The 12,518-nt window shown below is 28.1% G+C and overlaps 1 protein-coding gene across 1 annotated transcript; it reads left to right on the top strand.

Annotated features, from left to right (window-relative positions):
• The first annotated feature begins 265 nt into the window (after positions 1–265).
• On the top strand, positions 266–1,179 carry LOC101218237 (probable calcium-binding protein CML23). The gene has a single exon (XM_004145786.3). It carries the CDS (start codon positions 344–346, stop codon positions 812–814), a length of 471 nt encoding a protein of 156 aa, XP_004145834.1. The 5' UTR covers positions 266–343; the 3' UTR covers positions 815–1,179.
• Positions 1,180–12,518: the final 11,339 nt, after the last annotated feature.

Below are 12,518 nucleotides of genomic sequence, written 5' to 3'. Positions count from 1 at the left end.
ATAAAAAAATAGTTTGAGAAAGAATATGAATTTTGAAAATGATTTCATATAATTATTTAAAATAAAAACTGAAAGTTATTTGAAATATTAATTAAGATTTTTGATTTGATAAAATGTTTATGGAAAAGGAAAGAGTAGTAAATACTAAATAGTATAGCATAGTATTCGTACACTGACACACTCCTGATCACCGCCTGCAATAACGCGTGGAAACCGCGTGGAAGCTTCCACCTCTCTCTCTCTCTATAAATACCTCGTTACCTAAACCAACTAATTGAAATTGAAAAAAAGGTAAAAAAACCTCTCTCTATTCAAATTTTAAATCCTCTTCACAATCAACACCATGGCCAAGAACAACTCCCTTTCAATTTCTACTCCAGGATCCTCCGCCTTAGGCTCCATGGACGAAATCATCCGAGTCTTCAACAAATTCGACAAGAACGGCGACGGCAAGATTTCCGTCACAGAACTCGCCGCTGCTCTCGGTGAACTCAGCGGCAACATCTCCACCGACGAGATCCACCGCATTATGTCCGAGATCGATAAGGACGGTGACGGTTTCATCGACCTCGATGAGTTCACCGACTTCACCTCCTCTTCCACTGGAGGAAACAAAGATCTGCAGGACGCTTTCGATCTCTACGATATTGATAAGAACGGCTTAATCTCTGCCAAGGAGTTGCACTCTGTTCTCAAACGCCTTGGTGAAAAATGTAGCCTCAAAGATTGTTGCCGGATGATCAGTTCTGTTGATGTTGACGGTGATGGACATGTAAATTTCGAGGAATTCAAGAAGATGATGACGAGATCTTAGTGTTCTTCGCCAGTAGAGAGGTAGTTTCACAAATTTAATCAAATTTAGGCTTTAGAATTTCGAGACCAAAATCGAGTATTATCGGTTCATTCTTAGTGTGTACAGTCCATGAATCTATCCTTTCTTTCACGGTTTGTAACCGATTTAGGGCACCAAACGCCTCTACAATGAATTTCTCCTTTGATTTTAGATCTTAATCGGAGATCGGAAAAGGAAAAAAAAAGAACAAACAGATTATAAGTTCATATCATCTCTCTCTAATTGATTCTGATTTTCTCTTTCTGAAACGGACGGAAGAATCCGAAGTTGGAGGAAGTAAATTTTGTTGAATATTTGATTGGTTGATGTTATAGTTATTGAAGCAATTATTTGCATCGGTTAGGTTATTTATATTCATAATTTGGTAATTTCTTCAAACCTTCTTAATTGATTGAAACTTACCGATTACGTCTTTATTTAGAAATTTTTAGAAAAGTAAGAGAAAGTTGAAGTCTGGGATCGGTAAATTAATATATTAATGACATAATTTGGATACGGGGCCTGCAATTTGTAGTTTCCGGTGGACAATCTTGATAACAGAATTTGAGCTACTAGTGCTTCCTTTATACTTTTAAATATAGTATTCATAATTTTAAATGCATAATGACCGAATTCAGAATGTTTATCCCTTTTTTTTATTATTGTTATTGTTAGTTTTCAAATATAGAACCTAAATTAAAATGAATACAACAAACGGAAGCAATTATCTTCCAAATCCTAAGCAACTTTCAAATATTATATAAAAAAAAACAATTCTATCTTCATCTCCTCCCAACGATTCTCCCAACGATTCTAACATTCTTTGTTTTATCATCTTACTACTTTTTCCTCTAATCTTCTTTCTCCCTTTTTCTATTGCATTCTATTTTACTATTGTATGACAATTTCTATAAATTGCTTGTTTGTATTGTATTTTTTAATTATTGCTATTAACTTGACAATTTTATGGTTTTTATTTATTTATTTAGTGAATTGTAAGTATTTTGTCAAAAGAATAAGTATATCTTCTTTGTCTTATGAACGAAATTTTGCAATTCTATTATTTAAAACAATATTTCTTTTTCTTTTTATTATTATTACATTAATTTATCCAAATATACTAGAGAAAACTTATACACCTTCCTATCAACTAAGAAAGCTTACGACTTATAAATTATTGTTATAATTTAACCGCTAGCGTGAATCTAAAAAGTTTATTGACATCGAGTTTTATAGTTTAGTAATATATATATATATATATATATATATACATACATCGTGCCTCTCATAACTATTATTATCTTTTTCAAAAAAGATGATGATCCTCTCTCGTAACTATTATTACTACCATACATTATTTTTAGATTATTTTTTAAAATATATTTCTAAATTTAGATTCAAATTAAATACCCAACAAGAATTAAGAATATGTATAAAAAAATGAACCACTAATAATGAGTAAACTTAAACAATCCAACAAGAATTAATAAAATAGAAAAAAAACAAATGAACGACTAATAAAAAAAAAAGAATGATTTGGAAAGAAAAGAAAATAAACTACAAAACTTACATCATAAATTAGGAGATAAATTGAAGAAGAAGTCGAAGATAAGATAAGAAAATAAATTATAAAATTTATCTTGAGATAAATTGAAGAATAAATTATAAAATATAAAACGAAGAAGATGCTTAAAGTATTTTATAAAAAAGTAATAAAATGAAGTTTTATAAAAATAAAAGTAATAATAAAGTTAAATAGCTTGTAATGGAGAAGAATGTATAATTATTAAAAAAAATAAATTACACTATAGAATTTGAACTAACTGAGAACTAAACTAATCAATATTAAAAATTAAATAGTTTTTTCTATATATGTATATATTATATTATATAAAGACAATAACGTGGAGGTTCGAGTTTCCTAAACTTATACTAAATTCGCAAATGATAATGACATTTGGATATCAAAACTACTATATATAAGTAATTAATTATGATGAATGATTAATAGATTTATTGATGTTTATTAGTTTTTGTAGATTAAAGTTTTTCTATAGTTAAAAAAGTAGACATAGTTTAAATATTTTACTATTTTTACTATTTTATTTTACCATATTTTGATAAGGGTTGATCAAATCTGAAATTAGTGGTTAAAATGACTGAAGATGGCAAATGAGTTTGTTGTTTATTTATATCCCTTTTCCAGCTTTGATTTCTTCTTTTCCAGCTTCTCCTCGTCACATCCTCTTCAGCACCAAGTCCATGTGACTAACTCCAACCTGACCAACTCCAATAAAAAAGAGCAAGAGTTCACATGGTTGATTTTGTGAGTAAGAGAGACTAGTGAGAGTGAGAGCAAGAGATAGTGATTTGTGAGTGAAATTAGAAGGGAAGGAATCATTGGTTTAGTTAATTCCTAATGAATAGGGAGAATGGAATTAAGTATTTATATTGGAAAACAACCCTAGTGAAATAAAATAATAACCATTTTAAATATTAAAATATCGGACTTAAATTAATCCATTCATCCACCTATTTTTCTTTTTTCTTTTATTATCTTTTTTATTAGTCTTTACAACCAACCTCAAATTTTGGATAAAAAAAAAAAGAAAAAAGAAAGAAAGAAAGTAGTTTTTAAAATTTTATTTTTGTTTATTAAATCTGGTAAGATTGAGCATAACTATTGATTAGAAATTAAGAAAAAATAAACTTTAACTTAGAAAAAAAACAAATAGATTTCAAAATTTGGACTACAAAAGATCTAAACTATATATATGTATAACTCCAAATCCTATCAAATTTTACAAAATCCCATTATTTTCGTTAGGAGACTTTTTAACATAAAAAGAATTTTAAATTACTCTACAGATTCACCTCAAAACCATGATAATTAGAACATAAATAGTAACTGCATTTGAATTCTTAGTTCATTTTTTCAAAAAAGAAAAGTTTTATTGGTTAGTTTCCAAAATTACTCGATTTAAAAAAACTCGTTGTCTTGTGTTTATGGGCGAATTGAGTTGAACTCTTTGTTTAACAATGAAACATTACTTTTAAACTTTAATTTTTTTTAAAAAGACTAAAATGACGTAAATACAAATGTATAAAACATCTCGAGTTATGTTACCTAATTAATGTTCATCTAGTGGAGTTGAAACTAAAAAAACAGGATTATAATTTTTTTTTGATTTAGTGATGCATTTGGGATGTCATAATCGAAATGACCTTGATGAAAATATCATAAACTCAATGTTAAGGTGTAGATGAATAACATTAAGTATGGATATTTTTTAAAATTGTAAGTATTGTAAAGATCAATATTAAAGATTCAATCTCCTCCCTCCATGCATTTGAACATCTTATGTTACAATAAGTACTAGGATATAAAAAACTCAAATTAACAAGCAAATATTATGCAAATTTTTAATGTATTTAATAAGTAGTTATTAAAAAAAAAAGTTAAATATCATTCTTTACTAATACAATTTGTGGTAGAGGATTTCTTCGATTGAGTTATGGTGGATTTGGTAGGACTTAAAATATTATTTTAGTTTTTGTGTATTAGTTCATTTCATCCTTGTCCATATACTCTGCAAAATGACCAACTTTAGTTGAGCATTCAATCAAAATTTGGGATCTGAAAAAAAAGATCTTTTAACAATTATTCATGGATCCTTAGTTTTGTAAAACCAACATTTTAACATTTGAAGAAGACTATATATATTTAAGAATTAAGGGATGGACATTTTTAAAGGTAATAATAATAAAATGCTTAAACTAATTGGTCGATTAAACTTTCCGAGTTGAATGAACTTAAATTTTAAGTTTCACACTACAATGATAAAATTAATGAATTTATTGAAGTTAAGAATTTAAAGGGATAAAATTACGTGCTTTTTTAAAAATATAACAAAACGGTAATATTTATAAACAATTTCAAAAACGAAAAAAACTCACACGCTCACGATGGAAAATACCAAAAATGTTCGTCATTAATTGGTATGCAACGCATATTATATTTGAAAAATGAACGATCGTTTAAATTTGGGTAGCCAAATCTAATCTAAACAATTTTTTTCAAAAAATTTTATACACGATTGTTTAGATTTAACCTACGATCATTTGATTTGATACACAATCATTTAAATTTGGCCATTCTTTGCTATACGATCGATCGTTAGATTTAATTGTTTAAATTTGGATAGCCAAATCTAAACGATTTTTTTGGTACACGACCGTTAGATTGTTTAAATTTTGGTAGCCAAATCTAAACGATTTTTTGGTACACGATCGTTTAGATTTGACACACGATCTTTTATATTTAGCACATGATCATTTATATTTGGTACATGATCGTTTAGATTTGATCATTAAATTTGGTTAGTCAAATCTCAATAATTTTTTAGTACATGATCGTATAGATTTGACAATTCAATATCCCAACTATTTTTTCATGATATTTTATATTTGATACACGATCTTAAACAACTAAATAACATTTTGAAAAAAACTAAATAGTTTATATTTGGTAAACGATCTTGAATCAAATAACAGTTTGAAAAAGATAAAAAAATTGCAACAGAAGAAAAAAAATACGATAAAAAAGAAGAACAAACATAAATATTTTTAAAAATTGTAAAAGAAGAGAAAAAATCGGAGAAGAGGAGGGTGAAGACCCTCGAAAGAAGAAAATAATAAAAGATGAAAGAGAATAAAGATGATGACATGGAGAACAAACCTAAAATACTTTTTAAAAAAACTCAGTTTTATGATTTTTTTTTAATTTTTTAGCCCCACCATAAATATTAAGAATTTATTATATTGGTGAAAATTAATCTAAAATTATTAATTTAGAATTTTAATAGATATGATAGAAATTGATGAGATATAAATTGGCATTTATTTGAAATTGGGCTATATTTACCAAGTATTTTATAACTTTCCAAAAATGAAGTTGCATAATTTTGGGACTGAAATGTGATGAGATGAACGTCCGGGAGATTTAGGGCATAGTTTTATTTGTAATCGATGAATTGAGTGGTTTTATGTATTGTCCAACTTAAGAAATGGAAAATATAAAATATAAAAGAGAGAAGTGGAGGGTTTGGTGTTTCATGGAAGTGGAGATGGTGATTAGTGATTAGTGATTAGTGATAGTGACTTTGCCTTTGCCTTTGCCTTTAGGGCAAAGCACGAGAAAGGGTGTTAGGTCATTGTACCCCTTTCTCACTTTCTCACTTCCTCCCTTTTTATTTTTCGTGTTGTCATGGTCATGGATATATACTTTAACTTATTAACTTCCAAGAAAATATGTAATCAAACACAGCAAATCAAATTGATAGGAATTCTAAAGCCAAACACTTTTCAACCAAAATATTTGGCTTCACAAAGTCAATGAATTTATGTGTTTCAAGCGTTCCTCCGAGTACCTTCTAGAAATGACTTAAAAATTCCACATCTCATTTCTATCACTAATAATATTATAATGCTTCTAGGAATGCCATGCAACTTAACTACATTCTTACAAAACAAGGTGGCCACATGTTTAGCATTGATTGATGGATTTCATCGTCCAAACTCGTGCTAAATAATTTACCAAATTCACTCATCAAGCCTAGTATTAATGGCAAGTCTAGATCGATCACATGTAGCACACCGATTCTCTAATAAATTAATTTTCAACTACCATATAATTGAAGGTGGTGGAATTGTTGCACGAAAGTAAATTGCAAGAAACAAAGAGAAGCTTGTAAAAATTATATTTTAGAGAATCTAGCTTGGGTTGTGACAATTTCTCCCTTATTGAAAAAATTCATTCATCAAGCTGTTATCACTTATCTATATGCAATCTTCACTAAACCAATTTAATTAGAATTGTTGGTTAAATTGTCCCAAGGTTCTAATTGTTCCAACCCAATACAATTAGGCATGTGATATTGACTTTCTCAATAGCATTAAGTTCTAGAGATTTTTAGGTGGAATACCTAATTTCCATGCTTTTAATTGACATTCAATAGGTTCAATTCTAGGTTGGTTAGAATCAATGCGCATCAAAGTAGATTTACAAGCTAACATAACCTATTGCATTTAACCAAATTTTATCTAATTGTAACGAGTCAAAGATTTAGTGCAAAGCGAAAGTCATACATTCTCATGCATCCAACATATAACAAAATATCATAAAAGAACAAAATTGAATCATAGATTACATAAAACAAGTTTAAGCTCTCATAAATTCAAAGAGGTAAAGGGAGAATATAAGAAATCTAAGCAAGAAAACGAGTACCTTAGCCTCTCATCCATATGCCAGATGGTTAGGAGTTGTTCGACAACCGAAGGTGCATAAAATAGAGTACAAGAAAATAGAGAGAAAACAAGTCTAGAGTGGCTGAAAAACGAGATAGGTTAAATGTGGCGACATAAATCATATATATAAATCATCGCTCCACTACGACTCCCAAGGATATCGCTGCAACACCCAACATTTTGCGTGCGTTTTATCCGCTTCGCAACTTCGGAGCATCGCGACACATAGCCATTAGCGTAATATAGTAGAGAGCTTTTGCCTTTCGACGCCGCCTCCAACACCATGGAGTGCTACAACGTTGACACTACAAGAAAATGGGATCTCCCGACGCACAAAATTGTCAGGAGATAAACAAACAAACATTGGGAAGGAATTTCTTGATGCATAATTGCGCGTCATGATCAGAGTTAGGAAAAATGAGTCGAGAGTGGATCTCTTGACACACAAGATTACGGAGTTAGGAGATGTGTGTTGTACGTCGGGAGATACTGTATTTTTTTTTTAAAAGCCATCTTCCATTTTTAAATGAGGTATTTTGTATCCAAAAAGAGCCTTTCCAAAAAAAAAAAAAAAAATGGAATTAGTATTACTTTCAAATTTCAAAATGCAAAAGCTGATGAACTCCATTCTTACAAACATTTTCTCAAAGTATAGGCCTTACCATGTTTATCCTATTAACTTAAGCATAACAGAATAAATCAAAGATGGACATTTAACATTCTGACTAATAGGAACCAAGATGCAGATCATCATAAAATAAAGAACAAATTCTACAGAGCTAAATGGAAAATAAATAAACAAACAAATCTAAAACACTTCAAAATCAATACTAAAACCTAAAACTAATTCAAAATCTAAATCCTAAAGCTATTTAAAAATCAAAATTCTAAAACTAATTAACTAAACCAAAACAAAAAAAATAATAATAGAGAACTTACTGAAATGAAGAGCAAAGATGGTGAGAGTACGACGAACGACGAGACAAGGACGACGACGAGCAACATTGTGAGACCCGTTTTTAATTCGAGTATAAGAAGTAAAATTTTGACTAAAACTACTATAGAAATTGACCTTTGAATATATGTGTGGAAAGGATTAAGCGAAAAATCTTTTATTGCTAGAATACATTTTGCGATTAAGAAGTTAATTCGTGAGAAAGTTTTGAGTAAAGAAGGGTTTGTAGTAGAATCTACAAGTCTAAACGCTCTCAAAAGAAATTTTGCGTAAACTTTAAAACAACTAGATGTTTGGGTAGTCTTTACGATAAGAACCTAAAGTTTCACGATGAAGAAGTCTGCGAGGAAGCCTTGAAGTTTAAATTTGTGATAAATGTTCTAAGCGAGTAAAAGTTCGTTAGTTCATGAGTAAGATTTCTTGTAAAAGTATAACTATGGGAAAAAGTTATTCGCAAAAAGTATTGTGGTTAAAGTTATTTGCGGTATGAGTTTATACGAGAAGTAAGATCTGACTAAGAAAATGTCAAATCTGATTTGACGGGGGTTAACGTGTAAAATTAAGAAAATGTCTCTTTTTTCTCCATGAGAAGAGGAGGAGGAGGAGAATTTTTGTTAAAGTGTGGTGAGTAGTTTTCTTCTTAAATGTTATGTGGTTTCGCTTTACTATTTTGAAAGATGATTTTAAATGAGAAAGTGTTTCAAATGTGAAAGTATTAAAGCTTGATTTGATGATTACGATTTCCATGCTATGAAATGGTTTTCAAACCATTAGTTGATTCCTTGAGATGATGCTAAGTTTTATGCGCATATAAAGAGTCAAGACCACCATGGGGTGTACGAACCACATGGTGATAAGAAGCTGACTTATGCATTAAAATGAGTGTATAAAGCTTAGCGGCGTGAGCAACAAGAACGAATCTGTATTTTCTTGGAGCTGTTGATACAATAGTCAAAACGTGAGGTAATAAGACCAAGCGTAGAGAACGAAGGATCCTTGGCGAAAGAAATGAATGTTAACTAATGTGTGTTTATGTGAAATTATTATGTTATGAATATGTTAAGCATAAAGAAAGGGTTTATGTGAGATGCAATTATTTGATGTTATTTATGCGAAATGATGTTTATGAAAAGGTATTGGGAAAAGGATTTCGTAAAGCTTCAGTCTTTTAGACGAAATCTTCAGTCTTTTAGACATTCTTTCAAAATTCATCTTCTAGAATCAAGTGTTTCGGTCAAGTAAAGAAGAATGTTGAAGAATTTGCATCGAGATGACTCCAAATGTTTTGGAGATAGTTAAACATTGGTTGTTCGGATAAAGTATTGTAATTATGTATCAAACACCTGTTATTAATAAACATTTTAATAGGTATTTATTATACTAATTGGCATTTAGGTTGATCTCCGTTGCGTTTTGAGTTTTGTTGATAGCAGAAAAGGAGTTGAGAATAATATTTTGCGATAAGAAAATTTCAAAGTTGTAACAAACTCACATCATATTCCTACTACTTTGGCATTTTCGTTCTAGTACGGTTTGTTGTGAAAAATATGAAATCTTAATTAAGAAAATAAATGAAATTTGGAGACATTTGTGTAAAATCATCTACTTTCTCTAAAGTAGATGATTTATCTAAATATTTCAAAACTTAATTATCCAAATTCAATCAAATTACAATTATCACAATGTTTGTTGTGATGACGTGACAAAATTCAATTAGTCGATTTTTTTTTATCAGAGGAACTTATGTATATTTAATAATGTTAATGTTTTTATAATTATTTCATTTTATATTTTAACTAGTTCTATATATTTTTTTACTTTTACATAATTAAATTGTATTTGAACTAAAAAAAACGAGAAATATGAAATGATTATAAAATAAGTTTTTGTTTATGTTATTTTTTTTTCAAAAAAACAAGAAATAAGAATAGTTATCAAACATAGTCTTGATTTTTATTATGAAAAAAGAAAAAAACAAGAAATAAAATATAGAAAACGAGAATGTTATCAAATAGATCTAGAACCTTCCATGGTGATGGAGCAAAAAGTTGAACAAATATAAATATTTTAGGATTCTCGTTTGGTACTATATATTAAAAGAATGCTTTTGAAGTAACTAAAACTACTCGTAAGAAGATTTTGGAGTTACAAAAATGGAAAGAAATTTGGTATCATATACATATTAGCTACAAATATGTCCATTTATGTGATATGAAGTATTTGAAATTTCAGTTTTAAACATTCTTTCCTATCTACGATAAACTTCTATCATTACTGATATATTTTTATGATTTATTAGAGATAAACTAATGTTTTCAATATAATCTATCAGTAATAAACTTCTATAATTGATAAATTTTGTTATATCTGTAATTTTATTTGAAATGTTTATATACATATACTAATATTTTAAATCTAATTACTATATTTGCCATTATTTCTAAAAATAAAAACATGAAAATACCGGAAATATAATTAAATCTTCTATCTTCAATGTATATATCTTAGTTTTTTTAGAAATTGACATATCCTCATATTATGTTATGTTATTCATATTATATTGGGTTGTCAACAAGAATAGCAAATTATAAGTTTTATTTTGGAAAAATAGCAAAAATAATTTTAAATTGTTAGAATAGCAAAACATAAAAATTAGACAAATAAATAAATGAAACAATTCCTCAAATTTCCCTATCCAATATGAAAAATACAATTGTTCACTTAAACCCCAAATGCACGGTAGTTGAAATAATATTTGCTACATAAAAATTTCCCCCGAAATGTAAAGATTAGAAAAGTTGCCATTAATGGAAAGCTTCACATGTTCATCTCCCCTTCCTCTTCTCCTTATTGGCAATTTTGCAAGATTTTGATTCAATTTTCAAAAACACAGAAGAGAGCCATGGTTCAATCAGCTCCGACAAGAAGTCATGAAATCCGACAAAATTTCTTTGCGTCAAAACCTTTCAAACTTTATCAGATTGAACAATACAGTGATGATATTTGACAAGAATCACCTACTTCTTCTTCAATTCATCAAATAATTTGCCACAACATTTGATAGAAACAAATGGGTAAACAATTGGACTTCTTCTTCGATTCTTCTCTTACTATGTTTGTCTCTTGTCGGCTGCCCCTCTCAATCCCCTTCTTTTATTTTATCTAATAAAACCTAAGAGAAGAAGATTCAGATAATTACAAAAATGTCGTTTGAGGCATAATTAAATTCTAAAATTTAAATTTAAATTGTTATTAAAAATATATATTAAAATTCAAATTGAAATTGTTATTAAAAATATATATTACAATTTATTTAATAAATTGTTTATTATATTAGTCATTATTATAGGGGAGGTTGTTGCAATATTGTCTACCAATAAAATAACAAATTTAGTACCAAATTTGAATGTTTTCAATTAGGATCTTAGATGAACCCATCTATGCAAGTTTTAATTTCAATTTATTATTATGTTAAATGAACAATTTTATGGAAGGATTGTTAATATGAAGTTATTATATATATCAAATGACATTGATATAATATAAAGAATAATTGTTGCATGCACAATTATAGGAATGATACAATGTTAACATGAGGTTGTTATTATATAAGTGCAGAATTTTAGAGAATGATCAAGTTTCGGAGATCTTCCAACTAAGCTTTTAAAATAAAATGATAAAATAAATATTTATTATTATATATATAATCCAAAAACAATAAAGGATAAATATGAAAAATTGTGTATATGTATGATATAATAAAATGTTACTAAGAATTAACCAAACATTAAGAAACATACGAATAAATTATATTATTAATCACTATATGAAAAATTATGTATTTGTATAATATAATAAAATGTTACTAAGAATTAACCAAAGCTTATGAAATATACGAACGAATTATATTATCAATCATTTTATGGATGACAAAAATATTATGAATTAAATAGTTATTATTTTTATTTTTATTATATATATATTAATAAAAATAAATTGTTAATCATTTGATTTTAAGGCTACAAATCCTAAAATTTGGTATAAATTGGATGCATAAATCCAGGGGATATTGTTAAATGAAATCAATCCCAAAAATAAATATTTATTTAATATTTTTATAAAATCGAATGATATGAAAATACACAGTATTCATAATTTTGTGTTATATTCCATTATTTTACTCTGCATTGATACACCGTATCAAGTGAGTTTCAGTCTATAAAAGGGTAAAATCGGTTAAAAAATTGTCAAAAAACGTCTACTTCAGACAGTTTTGTTAAAAATCAAAATATTTATGAAATTTAGTATTTTCTAAATTGTTATCATTATTTCGTCATTCTCACGAAGCTGAAGCTGTATTTGTTTGATGGCAAAAAAAATGTTTTTCATAGTGCAATTGGCTCATTAAGCCCAATTGCCAAACAG

Source organism: Cucumis sativus, chromosome 3 (genome assembly GCF_000004075.3).
Source record: "Cucumis sativus cultivar 9930 chromosome 3, Cucumber_9930_V3, whole genome shotgun sequence".
NCBI lineage: Eukaryota > Viridiplantae > Streptophyta > Magnoliopsida > Cucurbitales > Cucurbitaceae > Cucumis > Cucumis sativus.
Note: the sequence above shows the minus strand (reverse complement) of the source record. Positions and strands in the feature narration are given on the sequence as shown.